Raw genomic sequence first — 21,113 nt, forward strand, 5'->3', positions numbered from 1 at the left:
CATTTTTCTTCTGTTTCTCAGGGCTTAACTTCTCACGCTTCTTTTCCTCATCTTTCACCCCAGCTCGTGTACACCAAATTCCTCCCTGTCTGCATTTCTGCACCCTGTCTTGCCTCACTCTTTCCACAGGGGATGTCTGTTTCCTCCTCAGCATTTAGCACAATGCCTGGCCTGTGGCAGCAGGGGCAGGGCAGAATATGGTTCAGCTCCAGGCCTTTGGAGGCAGCCGCCCTAACAGTCATTTCTCCAGGTATCCTAAGGAGCCAACAGCAGATCTGTTTGTGAGGCTCGGTGGGTGTGACCCCACATTGTTCATGATAGGGTCTCAGTAGGTGTTTGTCAGTCAAATGAATTCATTCACTCTTCACCTCTCCTTTGGGAGAAGGCAGTGGCACCCCACTCCAGTACTCTTGCCTGGAAAATCCCATGGACGGAGGAGCCTGGTGGGCTGCAGTCCATGGGGTCGCTAAGAGTCAGACATGACTGAGCTACTTCACTTTCACTTTTCACTTTGATGCATTGGAGAAGGAAATGGCAACCCACTGCAGTGTTCTTGCCTGGAGAATCCCAGGGACGGGGGAGCCTGCTGGGCTGCCGTCTATGGGGTCGCACAGAGTCGGCCACGACTGAAGCGACTTAGCAGCAGCAGCAGCAGCAGCACCTCTCCCTTCACTCTCCTTAACTTGATATAAGCCTGACTTATCAGCATCTTCAATTCTTGTGCCTCACAAGGAAGAAAAGACAGTGACTGGCCAGGTCTCCCTCTCAATCCATTGCTTTCTACGTCTCACCATTTGTCTTGACTCCGACTTGCACTCTCTTCTGCATTCTTTTCTCTTCGCTTCTGTGACCGGATGCTCCCGTTAGGCATGTCTGCACCTGGCTCATCTTTTACTTTTCTTCCCCACCCTGGTGCTCTCTCCAGTCCCATCGCCCTTCGTGACAAGTTCATAATCCATGGTTAGACCACGCAACCTCCTGCTTTCTCTTTGAGATTTAAACCAACCGCCTCTGTTCCGTGTTAGCCCCATGAACGACATTTCCTGCCCTAAACCTCATCATGAAAAGGCACTGTTGCTATTCTGGGTTCTCTTGCTTGTCCAGTTCCTTCCCTCCAGTCCAGTAGTTCTCAAAGTGTGGAACCCTGACCAGCAAAAGCAGCTTTGGCATCACCCAAGAATTTATTAGACACGTGTGTTCTCAGTTCCACCCCAAACCTCCTGGGTCAGAGACTCGGGGAGTGAGGCCCTGTCATCTGTGTTTTAACTGCCTGCCAGGAAATTGTGATGCCCATGAAAGTTTGAGAACCACTGCCTTAGCCTGTCTCGTCTCCTCCTGCCTTCTCCCTTCCTCCTTTCCACACTTTACTAATTCTAGTAGGAAATGTCTTAATACCTGGAGATAATTGTACCATTTTGAAAATTACAGTATGTGAAACATCAAAATGATTTCCAATACTCAATGAGCTTTTGCTCGTTATAGTAACAAGAGACTGTGCAATGAAGGATCAGAAAGAGACATTCAGGAAGCAATTCCACTTACCATTGTATCAAAAAGAGCAAATACCTAAGAAACTGTGATGATCTTGATAGATGAAAGTAGAAATATTCCATAAGACTCACTTTATTCAGGAGAGTTAAATTCTTCCTGGGAGGGAAAACAGTTTTTTCTAATGATGCTTATTTTAAAAATGGTAGTAATGTGCTGTGGAGAAGGCAATGGCACCCCACTCCAGTACTCTTGCCTGGAAAATCCCATGGACGGAGGAGCCTGGTGGGCTGCAGTCCATGGAGTCGCACAGAGTCGGGCACGACTGAGCGACTTCACTTTCACTTTACACTTTCATGCATTGGAGAAGGAAATGGCACCCCACTCCAGTGTTCTTGCCTGGAGAATCCCAGGGATGGGGGAGCCTGCTGCGCTGCCGTCTCTGGGGTCGCACAGAGTCAGACACGACTGAAGCGACTTAGCAGCAGCAGCAGTAATGTGCTGGTAACAGAACTGGTAAATAGTAAAAAGACATGGAGAGCCTAAACAGTCTTCAGAGATACAAGCTATTATGTATAAGATGTATAGACAACAGGGTCCTACTGTATAATAGCACAGGGAACTATATTCAGTATTCTGTGCTAAGCCATAATGGAAAAGAATATGAAAAAGGAATGTGTGTGTATATATACCTGTGTATGTGTATATATACATATGTGTGTATATACACATACGTGTGTGTATATATCCACGCATATATGTGTATATATGCACATGTGCATGTATATTAGATATAATAACTGAATCACTTTACAGTAGAAATTAATACAACCTTGTGAATCAACTATTCATCAATAAATTAGTCTTTAGATGAATCAAACTTGAAGTTACTAAGCATTAGGCATTCCCAGCTAATTCCTCATAGCTTGATGATGAGAACATTGAGTTCATTACCTTCATGCTTCTACCTTTTGTGTACATTTGAAAACATAAGAATTTTAAAAATAACAGTTACTTTAACAGCAGCATCTTTTTAATCCCCGTATTATATGAATCCAAATCAGATTTTATTTTTGTCATCATCTATCTTAGTCATAAGTGATATCAATAATGAATGTGTACTTATTGCATGGTTTTAATTTATTTCTACCAGATGTGTGCATATATATGTAGGTAAGTAGGTATGTCGATAGCTAAAACATGGTTATCAATGTTAATATTGAAGAAATGACCAAAAGCCCAGAAATCTGCTGCTGTGTAAATTGACAAACCCTATAGAAAAACAACTTAACGATATCCAGGTCTGTGTCAGTAGACATTAAAATATTAATACACATAAATGTCTTTATCGGACTCTCTTCTAAAGGGGGAGAATTCTAATTGCAGAGAAGGTTTTATACCAGAAGGTAATTGGCAGAGATTTCTGTTTTCATAATAGCATGCTGCTGCTGCTGCTGCTAAATTGCTTCGGTCGTGTCTGACTCTGTGCGACCCCACAGACGGCAGCCCACCAGGCCCCACCGTCCCTGGGATTCTCCAGGCAAGAACACTGGAGTGGGTTGCCATTTCCTTCTCCAATGCATGAAAGAGAAAAGTGAATAAAGTGAAGTCGCTCAGTTGTGTCCGACTCCTAGCGACCCCATGGACTGCAGCCTACCAGGCTCCTCCGTCCATGGGATTTTCCAGGCAAGAGTACAGCATAAAACATTCGAAATCCCTTTGTGACCAACTACAGAGAGATAATCATTAAGATGATAACTATGCAAATTATAATGCTTATAAAATTTTTAAAAAAACAAGACGAAATAAAATTTGATACACACAACTACGTATGGAAAAAGAACTTTTCTGTTAGGGTAGAAATATGATTCGTGTCATATTTCTCCTTTTTTCTAATTTCGTTTTTAAATGAGATGTGTGTTTAGGAGTTGCAGTGGTGGAATTCACCAGATTGTTTCCTCTCCCAAATGATTTGGGCCTTTGTGATTTAGCAAAGGTACTTTTTAACCCGTAGGGAGCTAAATTTTTTGAGAGTTGATTTGTCCCAAGAGGAGTGAGCAATACTGCTTCCCCGTAACCACCAAGACCTCTAGCGCTCCTGCTGTGGTGTCTTTTCTTCCCCTTAATGTTGCATCTGCAGTTCTTAGACGTAAGTAGTCTAAGTAGCTAAAATATGTAGCGATCATTCCATCACATCTTTGCCCCAAAGAAGCAAAATATGGCAACAACCCTGAAACCCCTCCTCCTCTGGCTGTTTTAAGCCAGTACTTTTACTATACTGCTGCTGCTGCTGCTAAGTCGCTTCAGTCGTGTCCGACTCTGTGCGACCCCGTAGACGGCAGCCCACCAGGCTCCCCCGTCCCTGGGATTCTCCAGGCAAGGACACTGGAGTGGTTTGCCATTTCCCTCTCCAGTGCATGAAAGTGAAAGGTGAAAGTGAGGTCGCTCAGTCGTGTCCGACTCTTCGCGACCCCATGGACTGCAGCCTAGCAGGCTCCTCCGTCCATGGGATTTTCCAGGTAAGAGTACTGGAGTGGGGTGCCAGAACATCCAAAATCAGAATGGTTTCCCAGAGATGCAGTAAACCTGACGGCAGTGCGATCATTATCCCACCACCTGGGAACCCGAGGCAGAGGTGCTTCCCATGTTGTCGGTTTGAACAAGACGAAGTAAAGGACCCGGGACTGTCCATTACGGGATGGTGCTGCGTTAACGCTCACAATCTCGGCTCTTCCCATCCTGGGTACTCTCAGTTCAGCTGAGTGTTTCCCAAGTAGCCTTGGCCTGGCAGTCTGCTCTGCTCTTAGGAATGAGACGTCATAGCCATATTGTTAATCACGATTATAGTGACTACTGCTTCCATTCGAGACATATAAAAAGGCCACGTGAGGGGCTTTCCTGGCCATCTAGGGGCTAAGACTCTGCACTTCCACTGCACACGGCATGGGTTCCATCCCTGGTTGGGGAACTAACATCGCACATGCTAAGCAGCATGACCAACAGCAAACAAAAGCCCAATTAAAAAAAAATTTTTTTAAGGCCAAGTGAAAAGAAAGAAAAAATAAACCCACAGTCTTCAAAAATTAGTGCTTTAAATTATCTGCTTCAAATGACTTTTTGGTGTACATTATATTTTTTTTTTCTATGTGTATAAAATTTCAGGTCAAATATCCTAAGTCCTTGAACCATATGCTACCTAAAGCCTGTCAGTTTATAAATTGCTCTGTTGAGCATGCGTTTCATCAGGCCAGTTCTAAATGAGGAGGAAAGGGGGTAGGTAGAGGAATCTTTTGCTGCCGTATCATCATTGTATAGAAAATTAAAGCCTTGGGAGGAACACAGCAAAAGGAAAAGCTTGTTTATCCATGATTAACCATGGAGCCATTTCACTGTTGTATTTCTTCAAGTAAATCATCTATCTTCTCGTTGTAAGGCAGGTAATTGCTTTGCTGGTTTCTGTGTTTCTGCCCAAACATAACTTAGAGCCTTTCATCTGGATATTTATTCATCTGGCTGGAACAGCTTTCAGTCCTCTTTAAAAATTAATTTGACTTTAATGTCTAGCTATCTAGGACTCCCCTGGGCTAGGAGGAAATCACACCCAGGGAGTTTTGATTTGACAAACGGCCGTTGTGTAGGAGACTTTGATCCTCCACCGTGGTGTTAACTGGCTGCTCCTTGTCTTGCTGAGCTTTGACAAGATCAAAGTGTACACCCTGCCCGGCAGAATCACTGATGGGCACCAGGAGAATCCTGGCACCTCCCAGCGACTCTGGGCTGCTGCAGCCTTGCAGCTGGAGCTCAGAGACCCCTAAACGTGTCTACTTGGAGACATTGGATGTGGGCAGAGGTGCCGAGAAGACAGGGTGAGTCTTTCCTAATGCCTTGACGTCCCAGGTCCCCATGCTTGTTGAGCGCTTGAAGCCTTTGGCTCCCAGAAGTAGGAATTCTGACCTCGTTTTCCATCTCTGAGTCCTGCTCAGTGTTTCCAGGTTTTCAAAAATTATGAAGAAAATTTGATTTTTATTTTTGTTTAAAGAACAAATATAAAACATGGTATATTATGATTTTTTTTAGCACTTTTAAAATGTTAAAACTTTTGTAAATGTTTTTAAATTTTTAATTAAAGTATAGTTGATTAACAATATTGTGTAAGTTTCAGGTATATAGCACAGATACTCAGTTATACATATATATGTGTGTGTGTGAGTGTGTGTATACTCTTTTTCAGATTCTTTTCCCTTATAGTTTACTGCAAAAATATAGTTGCCTGTGCTATACTGTAGGTTCTTTTTTGTTATTTACATATTTTATATATAGTAGAATGTATATGTTAATACTAACCTCCTAATGTATTCCTCCCTGCTCCCTTTCTCTTTTGGTAACGATAAGTTTGCATTCTATGTCTGTGAGTCTCTGTTTTATTAAAAAAAAAAAAAGTTCATTCATATCTTTTTCTTTTTAATTCCACATAAGCAATATCATATGATACTTGTCTTTCCCAGTCTGGCTCACTGAACTAGTGTGATGATTTCTAGGGTTTTTTTCTAGGTTCACGTTGCTGTGTCTGGCGTTCCCGCATTCTTTTTTATGGCTGAGTAATATTCCATATGGGCTTCCTGGTGGTTCAGACAGTAAAGAATCTGTCTGTAATGCAGGAGATCTGGGTTCGATCCCTGGGTTGGGAAGATACCCTAGAGAAGGGAACAATTACCCACTCCAGTATTCTGGCCTGGAAAATTCCATGGACAGAGGAGTCTGGCAGGCTACAGTTCATGGAGTTGCAAAGAGTCAGACATGACTGAGTGACTTTTCACTTTCACAATATTCCATATATATGTATATACACATACATACATACATACATACACACAGCACATCTTTTTTATCCATTCATCTGTCGATGATTAGAAAGATGGAGAGAAAACAGGCACATTACTGAAGATCATTGGAAATAGTTTCCCTGATGGTTAGATGCCTTAAAAGCAAAATAACAAGTGCAGACTTTGTGTCTGGTCTTGATGAAGATTGTTCAAAAGCATCCAGACTCAGGTAGCAGGCTATAAATGTCACTCTTTCCTGCAAGGCAGGCATATCTAACTCTGCGGTCTCTTTCTCGCTCCAACAGATGGGGAGCTCTCCATATCAAATGAAGATGACTCCCTGGAAAACGGGCAGTCCCTGAGCTCCAGCCAGCTGTCTCTGCCTGCCCTGTCCGAAATGGAGCCAGTCCCGATGCCCAGGGATCCCTGCTCATATGAGGTGCTCCAGCCTGCTGACATCATGGATGGGACAGGTAATGCCCCCTGACAGACATTGAATTGGTCCCCAGCATGCGGTGTGGCGGGCCTTCAGCCTGGATGGACTTGGGCTTCTGTTCTGAAGCCCCCTGAACATAAGGATCTCCTGGAAATGAGGATGGAAGTGACCAGTTTAGTATCAGGTTGGTCATGAAAGTTCCTTTGGGTTTTTCCATAAAATGTTACAGAAAACTTGAACAAGGTTTTCAGCCAACCCAGTACATGCTGAGTGTAAAAATATGGAGGAAATATCCATTTATTTTTCTACAATCTTTAAAAACACTTTTAAAACCTTAATCTCTTTAAAGAAGATACATCTTGTTTTATAATATAGATGATTTAAAACGTCATTGTTTTGTTTTCTAACATTCGTTCCTGCTAACGCTGAGCCCCATGCTTCTGTAGGATGTCTGTCTAAGTCACCTGGTCACAAAGCCCTGGTATGCCTTTGAATCCTCATCCCAATATAACAGTGAACTGTTACATCACTTTAGCGAACTGTACCAATTTACCGTATAAAATTGATGTATTAATTGTCTACAACTTAACCGGTTAAGTTGTATCCTGCTGACAGATGATTTGTGATGCCATCTGACCGTCACTCCCTCTTTGGTCCAGAGTCGCCAATATTCAGTCCCTCAGAAGGACTGCAGAGTGGTCCTCTTTAGCCAGATGGTGGCGCGCTCCCGACAGCCAGTAAGAAGAGGCCCTTGCTATCAGGAGACCAGCCTCCCGGGAGGGACCTCTGGGAATGTCTGGAGTCTGGGGAGGGAGGCCACGTCCTTCCTCTGTCTACACCGTGTGCAAAGTCTGCAACACGGAGCTCAGGCGGGAGGCGGGAGTGATGGCGGTTCAGAGAGTCGGTGCCCTGCTTCACTTTGGGACCCTGTGAGTCGCTGCTCCATCAATGTCCGCACTGGTAACACCGGTGTCCCTTGAGCCAGGGGAGAACCTGGTTCTCCTGCGGATGATGTGCAAGGCTTTGATGCTGCCAGGAACACTGCTGCCCAGATTAGGGAGGAAGGAGGAGGCAGGGGAGCACTCTTGTACAGGCTTTCTTACTGGAGCAGTGATGGTAGAGGGGAGTACGCATCTGAGTTGCATTTCTCTCCCAACCTCCCCCACTCCCAGCTGGAGAGATTGTTCCAACTAAAGCCGTAAATTGAGATTTCTCTCCAGCTTTCCCCTTCCTTGGGATCAGACAGATTTGATTTGTTGTCCTGAGATCTGTCGCCCTTGGAAAGTCGTAGAGTCTCCTTCAGTCTTCGGCTAGGTCACCAGTCTGATGGGAGGACCTCTGCTACCACCCAGGACAGCTCTTAACTGGAGCTGGTCTGGGTCCTGCCCCCCCACCCCCAGGGGGAGAGGAAGAGGCAGGCCTGGAACAATAAGGAATGGGCAGAATCCAAACAAGAAAACCATGCTTCTGGTGAGGGTAGGAGACAGGAGCAGAGAAAACAAAAAGGATGTTAATTTGGAGCATCCTTCACCTTGTCCAGGTGTATAGGAGCCAATAGGAGCCAGTGCCCCTGAAACTGCAGAGCGCCCCCTGAACACTAAGACACAGCTTGGACGGCCCGGAACCTGGAGGAGCAGCCGCCCCAGGATATGGGGGTTGCTTGCCCAGTGTCAGCCCTTAGGCTGCCCTCAGACCCAGGAGCAAAGGGCAAACACACCCCAAGGAGGCTCAGAGGGGCTCCTGGTCCTTGCTCCTCTGTGCCTGCCCATCTGTTGCTTGTCGCCATGGTCCGTGACTCGGTGTTGGCGCGCCCGTGGAGTGCGCACTGTATGCTCTGCCGTGTCGCTGGCCTGCGCTGCGCCCCCGCGGCTGCCACCAGCCCCACCCGCGCTGCGTGTGTGTAATGTCCTCGTGTGTCATGTGGTTGTCCCCTCAGTGTCCGAAGAGAGTCCCTCTGCCAGTGAGTCTGGAGCCCTCCTGTCCCAAGATCCTTCAGCCAAACCAGTCCTGTTCCTGCCCCCCAAAAAACCTGCTGCTTCCCCTGGAGACCACGAGGACACCCCCGTGAAGCAGCTCTCTCTCCTCAAGCAGCCCCCCGCCCTGCCTCCCAAACCCACTGCCAGGATTGGCAACCACTTACCAGGTGAGTCAGCACGCCTTCTGGGGACCCGCTGCCCTGCCTTCCCTTCACGGGATCCTTTCTTGCTTTTTACCTGAGAACCTTTGGCGAGGTCGCCCTGTGGGACACTTCGGTGTTTCTGTGTGTGTCTTGGTACACGCCGTTGTGACCTGGGTTTGTATGTGTGTGTTCCGAGGCATGCAGTATACACCTGCCAGCCACGTGCTCAGAGCCTCCAGTCGTGTGCACCGGTAAGTATGTCCGTTGGCATTGATGTGGCTAAGAGTGTTTGCCTGTCTAGGTGGGTTAGATTCACCATCCAAATCTTCGTGGAGATAGAGGAGCACCCGTTCTCTTCATCATGAGTTTGCTAAAGCATTCAATTTTTTGTCTCCGAATACTTCATCTGAAACCCAGTGTATTTCTTCTTTTAAATTGTATACCTGTACTGTTCTCTTTGGGGGGGAAAAAAAGGCAACGATAGTAATTTGCAAAATATTGTGGAAAATACTTTTAAGAGGAATGTTGTCCTAAAATGACTGCTTTTTAATTGAAGTGTGGTTGATTTATGATACTGTTTTAATCGGGTGTATGGCAAAATGACTCAGTTATATATATTTTTTCAGATTATCCGTGGGATTAACAGATACAAACCTCTACAGAAAATAGATAAGCTTGATAAGCATCAAGGATTTACTATATAGCACAGGGGACTGTGTTCAATATTTTGTAATAACCTGACATGACTTTAAAATTCATTGTTCACTGTTAGCTAACACACGCACCTACAGTTATTCCACTGGGCATTTAGGGGATTGCACTGCTGTGCATTAGCACGTGAATCGTCCATTGGGCATTTAGGGGGATCGCACTGCTGTACATTAGCACGTGAATCGTCCATTGGGCATTTAGGGAATTGCACTGCTGTACATTAGCACGTGAACCGGGTACCACTTAGTGGTTTAAAGTTGTGGTATAATCAGAGGTTCAAGATTTCAGAGGGATGTTTCTCCAACCTTGACAATAATCCCACATGATACTGACTGATTTCCTTTTTATATGTTTGCTATTTTGATAAATAGTTTCTAATTGATCCCTATACATTTTTGTAAGATGGAAGGAGGATGCAAGAATATCCATTTATTTTATCATTAAAAAACTGGGATTCAAGGAAAGAAGTGACTTTTCCAGGGCTGGTGGGAATTCTGCAGTAAAGCCAACATTAGACCCTGTGTTTCCCTATTCCTAAATCAATCACTGTTGTTTCCATGGTCGCAGGACGTCTCTCACATGATGAGGAGGCTTATTAGATTACAATTCAAATAGAAGTTTGTGTCAAGCTCCTCTATCAAAGTACATACCCATCCAAGTCAGTGTTTGTGGTTCAAAAGAGCAAGTTTCCAATTAAAGAAACTGCTCAACACAATAGTAACACTTTACTGTTCCCAAATTTAAATGCAGAGAAAACCACAAAGGAAAAGAGCCTTCTTAAGCCTCCCTGAAAAGATAACCACTGTCTGTCATTTATCTAACAGAAAAAGTGAAATACTAGTTTACTTTTTCTTTGCCCTCACTTATGTCTTATGAACTGGTCCTCATGTTACTAAAATATTCCACAAAGTGATTTTGTTAGCTACATTGTAGGGGATCCCAATTAAATGAGGGACCCCTTCAGGGGTTTCTATCTTCCTTATTATAAAAAACTCAATATCTCCACAATGTGCATGTATTTTTATAAGCATTTCTGAGTTTTTCCTCACTTATTCCTGGTATGAGAATTGCTCATTCTGATTCTAGAACTAAATTATGTACCTTTAAGGTCTGTGTACATTTTAAGACTGAGAGGCCAAGTTTCCCTTGAGAAAGCTTAAATATTGAAAAAAGTAAACTCCTGTATATAGTACATATTTATTCAGCACACCTAACTGTAGGCAGAATACTGTGCTAGGTATCAAAATATGACAGCTCAGTATATATGTACATGATATATATACAATTGTGAATATATCCTCATTAAATTTCCAGAAGTAGAATGCCAGAATAACTACCATCAGGTGTAATCCTTGCCGTTTAGCACAGTCTGCTAAAAAGGCTCCTGGAGAGCCTGAAACTTGAGCCCACCCTTAAGGCATGAAGGACTTAAAGAAAATGAGGAAAGGCTCAGTGGTGGCCCTGCTTCAGGCCAGTGACAAGGAGGCGAAGCTGGGATGGAGGGGCCTTCTTGGGCTGTGTTGAGAGAGAGGGTTTACTCCTACCTACCATGTGAGAATTTCGATTTTAGGCAGTGGAGGCCTTTGGAGGATTTTGAGCTGGGGAGTGAGTGATAGGGTGAAAACTGGACTTTAAAATACATTCCTGGGTCATTGTGTAAAATGAACCAGAAGAAGAGGAGGTTGACAGCCGAACCGAGAAGCCAGTGAAGCCACCTGTATGCCTCATTCTCCAGAAGCATTAGTTGAATTAAATCGAACAATTTAAGGCAGGGAGACACTTTGAGAGGCCGCTCCATTTGTTGAAACAGAAGCTAAAATTATCAGCTGATGGCAGTGGGAAGAGAGAGAATGGATGAGTAGATAAGACATTTTAAAAGAAGAATTAACAGGGACTTCTCTGGTGGTCCAGTGGTTGAGACTTTGCCTTCCAGGGCACAGGGTGTGAGTTCAATCCCTGGTTAGGGAACTAAGATCCCACATGCCTCTTGGCCAAAAAACCAAAACATGAAAAACAGAAGTCATATTGTAACAAATTCAGTAAAGACTTTAAACATGGCCCACACCAGAAGACTTAAAAAAAAAATAAAAAGAATTGGCAGTATTTTTTTTAAAAACAAACACTGCCCTATAATTTATTTGCCTAATTAAGAACTTCAGCCACAAGCCTGGCATTTACAGGGCTCTCTTGCTCTGTTAGCCTTGTCTCTCTGGCTCCCCCTTGTTCTTTCCCCAAGAGAGTGAATTTTACCCATTATCTGCACATCTCACTTCTATAGAGCTTAGGGCAAATGGATTAAAAAAATGTGTGAAAGCTGATGATCTCTGACCGTACTGTACCTGGTAGCCACTTAAATACGATGATGACAAGATAGGCACAGATGTGTACAGGGGGCAAGTGTGGTGCTTCCCCTTCAGGATTAAACTTGACTGAACTTGCTTCATTTTTGTAAGTGAACCATCCGTCACAGTGAATCTGCATCACCACGAAGCAGCCACATTAACCCTGTTCTGTTACTAATTACTCTAGAGACATCTGGGCTGTGTCAGAAGGAATTAATAAACTGAGAATTCTAGCAGAACTCTAAATTGAGACTTAGGAGTTTTAGCGTGTTCTCAGTATCTATTGTTCTGTTGACATTTTTAAAAGGAAACAGACAACAGTTTGAAAGACACCATGCGTGATTAATAGGAAGTGACAGTGGTTAATGATCCGGTGGATGCTGGAGGAAGCGTGAACCTGGACTTGGACTACAGCTGGGAACATGCAGGGAAAGACATGCAGAAATTCCTCTGCTTTGGCATTTGCTTCCATTTAATCCAGAAAACCATAATTAACTTGGAGATTGTCTCATGCATTTTCTCTGTTCTTCAGCCAGTAGATAGAAGCCCGCTCGCTCTCCCAAACTTTCTTCTTCTCTTGTTGTTATCCTCATCCAGCTTATCTCCAACATCAGTATGCACACAGAGGATGTAATATAGGATCAGGAATTGCTGGGCATTAACTTCCTTTCCTTTCTGGAAGGACACAGTGCCCAGCAGAGCTCGTTGCGTAACCAATATGATCTGAGATGAATAATTTTCCAAATGTATCCTTCTTAGAAGGATGGCTGACCCCAGGAAAAAAGAGGGGTAGAAGCAAAAAATATTGTCTCCTACTTTTCTTTGTCAGTCACCTCTTCAGCCATCCTGGCTCCAGAAATCAAATGCTAAACATTGCCTGAATAATCTATTCCTTCTGCATAAGGTACCTGCGATTAGGTACCCTACAGGAGCCATTGCAATGAAGGATAATCAATTTATGTGCTAGCTGAGCTTCACAGTCTGACAATCACACTTAGGTAATAATGGCAGGTGCCATTTTTGGAAAAATTTACAATACTAGCATCTTTATTCTTTCTTTTTTATAGAGGAGGAAAATGAAATTCAGAGAAGTTAAATAACTTAGTCATGGTGACATAGCTAGATAGACTCTGTTTCGTTTTATCCCAGAGTCCTCACTTGTCACCGTTAGTTTACGCTATCTCCACTAAGATACCTATTCTTAACATTTGTGACAATGAAGTCATTAGTCTTCTTCGGGTTTTGTTTGTTTTGGTTGGCTTTTTTGGCTCCCTTGCTTTTTAATCTATTTAACAAATTAGAAAATGTGCTTTTTTTGTATAACTCAAAGACAAAAAAAAATTCAGCCCTTTGAAAATAACTTTTAAAAGGCAGTTGACTATAAAGAGAAAAAGTAGTCGAGTTGGGTTTCAAAGCAGGTGCTAGAACGAGACAGTCTGAGGATCAAGAATGGGGCCGATCGCGTGGGAAGCACTGGACCACCGTTGGAAACACACAATTCAGCAAAGAAAGGGAACTCCTCCTGATCCTCAAAAACAAGTCCTTCTGCTAATGTGACTTTGTAGCACTGTCTTTAGAGCCTGAAATACAGGGAAACTTAACTGTATAACCAGAACTGGTTGATTGCTAGTTTCAATGTTACGAAGTACTTGTAGCTGCAGATTTCCCTGCCAGACAGCATCCAGGCCCTGTGGTATTTTTTCAGCCCCAGCAGGTGTCTAATGAGAATCCTCTATCCAGGGCTTGTCAAGGTAGAACCAGTGTTTCTATTTAGAGCCTGCCTCTCTCGTTTTGAGGAGAGTGTCCACCGTGGGTTTTCTACAATCACACTCTGATCCGACAGTTCATCGTATGTCTCTGTCGCTGTCTGACCCTCTGGCCCCGTTTCTCCCCCAGAATATCCCATCCCACCCTCCTTGTTCTCCTCTTTCAGCTTCCTCTCCAGCTCTCCCAAATCATCCAGCTCCTTTCATGTCTGTCCCTGCCTTCCTTCCTGGCTTTCTATTCAGAAAGTGCAAGAAAATGAATGATTAGAGCATCGGGACCCTGGACCTCAACTGTGCTTTTAAACAGAAAAAAATGGATAGTAACTCAGAAGCCTCCTAAAGAAGGTTAGGGTTCACCGTCTCTGGATAACTGATACTTTGAAGAAATGGGAAATTTACCTGAGTTTAATCTTTATACCCATTTCTCCCTAGTATTCTGGTCCTGGTTGTCTTTTCTCAAAATACAGAAATTATTTTCTTAGTGAATCTAAGGACTGTCTTTTGATGAAACATGTTTAAAAGGATGCTTTCTGCTCTGACCTCTGTGATCAAGGCAAAGATTGCAGCAGAGTACCTTTTGTTTTTTGGTAATGCTGTTAGGGTACAGATTTAATTCACTTGGCACTTTTCTTTTTGTGGTGAAAGCATATAAAATTTACCACCTTAACCATTTTAAAATGTACAGTCAGTAATGTTATGTATAATCACATTGTGTAGTGGATTTCCAGGACTTCTTCATCTTGCGAAATTGAAATTCTGCCTATTAAACAGTCTCCCCTTTATCTCTCCTTAACCCTGGTAACCACCTTTTTACTCCTTGTTTATATGAATTTCACTGCGGTTAGTTGCTCAGTTGTGTCCGATACTTTGCAACCCCATGGACTGTAGCCTACTAGGCGCTTCTGTCCATGGGATTCTCCAGGCAAGAATACTGGAGTGGGTTGCCATTTCCTTCTCCAGGGGATCTTCCTCACCCAGGGATCGAACCCAGGTCGCCTGCCTTGCAGGCAAATTCTTTACCGTCTGAGCTACCACGGAAGCCCAATTTGTCTTTCTGTGGCTGGCTTTTTCCATTTAGCGTGTTATCCTCAGGGTTCATCCACGTTGTGGCTCTCGTGGATTTCTGTCTTTTGTTAAGTCTGAATGGTGCTTATACTTTGTGTGTTTTTTGCACTATGAGCAAAATACTCTTCCAACCCTGACACAGTTTACAAAAAGTGTTCTCTAATCAGCTCTCAGAGTTGTAGATGGTTGTAAGCTACAGAAAATGTTTAATCTAAAGATGTATAAACATGGTTCTAAAGAAATTCAAATAGTAAGAGATCAAATCCTTTTGAAAGAGTCAGGAAAAGCATGGTAGAAAAGGATGTATTGAAGACAGGCCTTAGAGATGAACAAGACAAGTAGGGATCGGAGGGGACGTTGCCAGGAAGTAGGAAGCAGGGTTCAGAGAGGCTCGTGCATACGAGGCATAGGGTGTTCATGACATGGCAAATGGCTCAGCTTGGCCGGAAAGTGCGATTCTGCTAGGGAAATCAAGAAAGATCAGGCCAGCAGTGGGTTGAAAGGAAACTGGAGAACCTTGAAAGCTGTGGTGAGGGATGTAACTTTTTGGAGGAAGAAGTGGACATCTTTTGAGGACGGTTAGCTGCAATTGCTTGATTTCATCCAAGCCTGTCTCCTTGACGTTGCTTGGATAAAATGGATGCTGCTGCTGTTGGGTGGATTTACAACTGGATGGATGAATGTGACTGAGGCTATCCAGTGTCTCCCTGAAAATGAAGAGGACACAGAGTTGCTGCCCTTGGATCTTCCTCTTGGACATTGTTCAAATGTCCCAGCGGCAGGTTTCCCTTCCGAGTGGGCATTTGGTCTGCTGTGTTCCCTGAGGGTCCTTGGCCATTGCCCCTCAGCAGCAGGACAGGAGGCTGTGAGAGGCACAGCGGCCCATTGCAGAGGTGTTGAAGGAGGAGCTCGATGATCGTTTGCCGAAGAGTTCATAGCAGGTTATTTTCTTCTTCAGGAGAATCGGTGCACATTGTTCTCCATCTCTGAGTGCTGCTGAAAATGAAATCTAATTCTCATGCGTTCTGTAGTATTTAAAGGAAATGTGATAGCATAGGTAGAAAAGCCACCCCTCTTGAGAGCAGCAGTTAAACATCAGAGTCATCCATCAGGCAAACCTGCGGTCCAGCCTTAGGTGTCAGCAAGTACACTGGGAATCGCATGGGGGAGTGGGGATGCTCTGCAGATGGTTAGACCAGCCACCGCGATCACTATAAATGCAAGAAATCTGAGCATGTCCTTCGACGGTGAATAAATATCGTACATCAGATGGATGGAGAGTTAGAGATGAACTGTGGCCATCCCCATCTCTCCTTCTTAAAACATGGATCTAGCTTGAACTTCTTAGTTCAACCCTGAATATACTACCTCTTTTTTTTTTCATGTTTCAAGCAGTGTTTATTTTTTCTTTATTAAAAATTTTTCTGTAATGGAAACTTCCAAACATGTACATGGGTAAAGAGATTATTATGGTTAACCTCTGTGTACCCCTTGGTTAGACCAGTCTTGTTTCATTTTTAACCCTCTGACAGTCTTCTCCCATGGGATTATTTTGAATCAAACCCCAGATATCCTATCTTCCATCCACAAATACATATTTTTTAATGGGAGTATAATTGATTCACAATGTTATGTTAGTTTCTGATGTGTAGTGTGTAGTCAGTTGTTCAGTCATGTCCGACTCTTTGAGATCCCATGGACTATGGTGCACCAGGCTCCTCTGTACATGGGATTTCCCAGACGAGAATACTGGACTGGGTTGCTATTCCTTTCTCCAGGGGATCTTCCTGCCCCAAGGATCGAACCTGTGTCTCCTGCATTGCAAGCGGATTCTTTACCATCTGAGCCGTCAGGGAATGGGGTTACTTTCTGCTGTACTACCTCTTAATAGGGAGATAGTCTATGTAGTTTTTTGTTGTCTGTGATCTAAATTTACTGCCTTTGAACCTCACAGAGAGAGCCCCTGGTTCCAGGGTTCTGAGACCAGACCAGCATATGTGTGTTTGCTTCCAGGACTTTGTGATTTTGATTTGACTCCCTCCTAGCCTTTGCCTGGATGGTCACAAACAGCAGTCCTCCCTGGCGGGCACATCCAATGCAGGCTCCTTTCTGCTGCCCACCTCCGGACCCTCTCTCCTTCCTTTACACCTGTCATGTGGAAAGCTCGGGTTCAACCACCCACATGGCAATTCCCTGGCCCTCTCGTTGCCTGGTCTCCCTGGGAGCAATAGCACAAGTCAGCATTGGTGCCAAAATAAACCAGAGGATGTGTTTTTATCCATAACTTAAAAATCATTTCCAACAAAATACTGATCTTAGGAACAAATGTGTGTTCTCATGATTATAGAGACATCTGCAGTTCTGACTCTTTGAGAGCACTTTCCTGATGTGTAACATGACTTTTACAAGATCGAGTATAGCTGCAGGAGAGCCGATGTGCCAAGTGACCCAGGTGGCTAGTGAGCAGCCCCTCCACTGCCCAGTGCCACCAGCATCTCAGGGAGGCCACCTGGGGAGATGACAGGAAGGATCCACTTAAAAACAAAATTGTATCTTTGCAAAGTGGCTCTGAAACAAAGTCAGGGGCTGGGGGTGCCTATGTGATAATGGCCCTTCTTTTAGGATTTTGGCAGGTTCTGGACTTGGTCCTCACCATGTCAGGTGCCCACTGTGCTGTCCATCTGCTAGGCTGGTTCAGGAGACCTATGCAGGCTGATGGCATTTAAACCTCATCACTTGTTACTCTTCTGTCCCTCTCACCATGAGGGGTCAGTCAACACATTTTGGCCTTTCCAGGCATTTGACCAAAAAAGGGCCAGACTACCTTACAATCCCTAAGGTGGCCCAAAAGAATTAGTGGAGCCGTTCTTGCAGCCCAGGGAATCTGATTCAGTAGTTGGTGATGTTGTTCAGTTGCTCAGTCATGTCTGACCATTTGCAAACCCATGGACTGCAGCACGCCGGGCCTCCCTGTCCCTCTCTATCTCCTGGTGTGTGCTCAAACTCATGTTCATTGAATCATTAGCTATGTCATCAACCATCTCATCCTCTGTCGCCCCCTTCTCCTTCTCTCCTCAATCTTTCCCAGCATCAGGGTCTTTTCCAGTGAGTCAATTCTTCACATCAGGTGGCCAAAGTATTGGAGCTTCAGCCTCAGTCCTTCCAATGAATATTCAGGACTGATTTCCTTTAGGATGGACTGGTTGGATCTCCTTGCAGTCCAAGGGACTCAAGAGTCTTCTCCAGCACCACAATTCGAAAGCATCAGTTCTTTGGTGCTCTGCCTTTTGGTTTGTGATAGTGGACTCTGAACACTTCTTATCAACTTAAATATGCTTCTTATAAACTCTTCGTGTTTTTGAATGGATGCCTGTATGCACGAAAGGAGGTCGGAGATTCTGAGTCACTGGAACCAGGTGGCAAATGACTGAGAAATTCTTGCATCCCTTTTGTTCATTAGGATGCTAAGTGCTACTATCATTGATGACGCTGTCTGATACAGAAGCGGTTACAAATGCCTCTGTAGGTGCTACAGCTGGTGCAAACTGAAAAGGTGAGGGGAGAGGCTCAGGGTGGATCCATTTAGCGCAGACTCGTTCTGTGCATAGACTGCAGTGCTCTGACGCCAGGCTCCACTACAGAAGTCATCTGGGGTTTTCATTTTCTTATCTGAAGTCATAAGCCAGAGCTGTGTCAGGTTTGGAAATACAGTCCTCTTGGGTTTTATAGCTCTGTGACATAGCTGGGGTTTATTTTCCTTGTTCTCTGGAACTGGGTTTTGCTCTTTCCACTCCATCAGCGGAGACAGATTTATGAATATACTGCGTCTCCATCAGTCTGGCTGCAGAAGACCCATCCATTTCTAAGTCAGCAAGCAGAGAGCTTTGCCTGTACCCCATTTATTGTTACCAGTGCAGGAGGTCTTATGTGTCCTCCCATCATCACCCATGAATATCATGCATCAGAGAGATGCAAAGTGTCGTGTTCAGGGAGATGCTGGCAAGATAAAGGAGGCATTTTTTAACCCCTGGATTTTTAGATATAAAAGTGCCTGGGTCCCAAGAAGTATAGATATATTTCTTAGCCAATCAATAGCAGAGCACTTCCCTGGTGGCTCAGATGGTAAAGAATCTGCCTGCAGTGCAGGAGACCAGGGTTCCATCCCTGGGTCTGGAAGATCCCCTGGAGGGGAGGGCATGGCAACCTACTCCAGTATTCTTGCCTGGAGAATCCCATGGACAGTGGAACCTGGCGGGCTACAGTCTATGGGGTCGAAAAGAGTCAGACATGACTGAGCAACTACCCCCCGCCACACACACACACAGTTAATAGCAGAGCATCCAGGTTTTCTAACTCCTGGTTCTGCAGCCTTCCCACGGGGTCTCAGTACTAATGCAGGGCTGTGCACATTGGAACAGCATACTGGAAGCTGGAGGACCTTGCCATTTCCCTTCCCACAGGGCCATGTTACAGACTTGGAAAACTTGTAGGATGGTGCCTTGGAAACCTCTGTGCTCTGCTACCTGATTCACCGTCACCAGGTTTTTTTCACCCACTTACTTACAGTGGGTGTCCGGGAAGTCACTTATAATGGTGATGGACAGGGACGCCTGGTGTGCTGCAGTCCATGGAGTCTCAGACACGACTGAGCGACTGAACTGAACTGAACTACTTATAATTAAACACCACTCACTCTGTTGCTTTCTCAGCTTCTATCTTCTGCCTCCCAGGCTGGGAAGGATCAGGCCAGGTGGACTCTCACAGGGGCGGCCATGAGTCTTTTCATGATAGGACTCAGATATATGTCATGCTTTGCAGTTTATAAGCATGTCCACATTATCTTGTCTGACTCTCACAACAACCCATAGGAGAAGCCTAGTATATATTTTTTTCAGGATGAATTAAGATAACATGTGTTACCTATCATGGCAACCCATTCCAGTATCCTTGCCTGGAAAATTCCATGGACAGAGGAGCCTGGTGGGCTACAGTCCATGGGGTTGCAGAGTCGGACATGACTAAGCAAGCAAGTAGATATTACCTATCAAGGGCTATACTGGGTGTATTTGATACTCCAGCCCTCTGCTAACTTGTTTGGGGGTTTTGTGAAATTCTTAAAAAGTGTCCTTTGGAGTAATTGATTAAGCAGAGCTGCCCCTTCCTCTGGGATGACTCAACCCTCTCATCCCCTCACGTGGAGATGGTGTAGACGTGAATCTGTTTACTTCTCATAATGGACCTAGAGGGTGGACAGTACTCTCTTTCTGTGGGTGGGAAAACTGAGGCTCAGGGGATGTCTTAGCAGAGCAGCAGGGCTTCTTGGCCATGCTCTGTGACCTTGAACCCTAAAAAGCATGGGCTGATTGTCCCCAGCGGCAGGAATTAAGGTTGGTAGCATTACAATCACCTCTGGAGGGACATGCTCTTAGTGGACTTGAACCTCAGCCTGGCTTCTAATCCCATGCCTATTAGAAAGTGCCAGCCAAGAGGCTGTTTTCCCAGTACAGTGCCAAAATTGTCGGCATTGCACATATCCTGAAAAAAGGTCTCTTTGAAGATCCTTGGGTTTCCATACACAGAAGAGCATGTCCCCACTTCCTGCTGGTGAGCCTCAGTCTGACAGCAGGGTGGCACATGCCCCCCCACCTGGGTCCCAGTGTGCTTTGAGCAGGAAGTGAGAGCCGGTGGTTGAGTGCCACTCACACAGTGCGCTGAGTGACACTCACCTGCGGGTTCTTCAGTTGATGCACTTCATCTCAGGGCCCCATCCCGAGGGCCACGGGCCCAGGTGGGCACCCGTGGTGTTCTAGGTTTGTCCTGATGCCCCTGAACTCACGTCTGCCTCTCGCCTTCCTTCCGCTGCAGATCCTGGTGCCCCCGTGAAATTGCCTTGCTTGCCAGTGAAGCTGTCGCCTCCGCTACCTCCAAAGAAAGTCATGATCTGTATGCCTGTAGGGGGGCCAGAGCTCTCCCTGGCATCCTACGCTGCCCAGAAGAGTGGCCCACAGGGTGGGGCCCAGCACCACCACACCGTCCTGCCCTCCCAGATCCAGCATCAGCTGCAATATGGCAGCCTGGGCCAGCACCTCCCCTCCACCACTGGCTCCCTGCCCCTGCACCCCTCGGGCTGCAGGATGATCGAGGAGTTGAACAAAACGCTGGCCATGACCATGCAGAGGCTGGAAAGGTGAGGGAGGGCAGGGGGGAGGGTGGGAGGGGGAGGGCTTTTCTGGGGTGGCCGAGTGGGATTGGGGCATCTGACCACAGCCAAGGGGTAGGAAGACCAGCTCAAGGGCTGGCACTCCTGCCAGCATAGGGCAGGAGGTCAGGGGGAGGGTGGCTTGAAAGTGAAATCAGACCAAA

At 45.2% G+C, this 21,113-nt stretch overlaps 1 protein-coding gene across 18 annotated transcripts in view; it reads left to right on the plus strand.

The window, feature by feature from the left end:
• PHACTR1 (phosphatase and actin regulator 1) overlaps positions 1 to 21,113 on the plus strand; it is a 518,881-nt gene that overhangs the window by 439,839 nt on the left and 57,929 nt on the right. For 16 of the 18 annotated variants that reach the window (XM_044927143.2, XM_044927147.2, XM_044927161.2 and 13 more), the window contains 3 exons: positions 6,617 to 6,784; positions 8,684 to 8,890; positions 20,616 to 20,937. In XM_044927143.2, the coding sequence (XP_044783078.1) occupies positions 6,617 to 6,784; positions 8,684 to 8,890; positions 20,616 to 20,937 (697 nt within the window). The remainder of the gene's footprint in view (positions 1 to 6,616; positions 6,785 to 8,683; positions 8,891 to 20,615; positions 20,938 to 21,113) is intronic. The other 2 variants (XM_025265809.3, XM_044927165.2) reach the window with 1 other exon arrangement.

The sequence above is a fragment of the Bubalus bubalis genome, chromosome 2 (genome assembly GCF_019923935.1).
Source record: "Bubalus bubalis isolate 160015118507 breed Murrah chromosome 2, NDDB_SH_1, whole genome shotgun sequence".
In the NCBI taxonomy this organism is placed as follows: domain Eukaryota; kingdom Metazoa; phylum Chordata; class Mammalia; order Artiodactyla; family Bovidae; genus Bubalus; species Bubalus bubalis.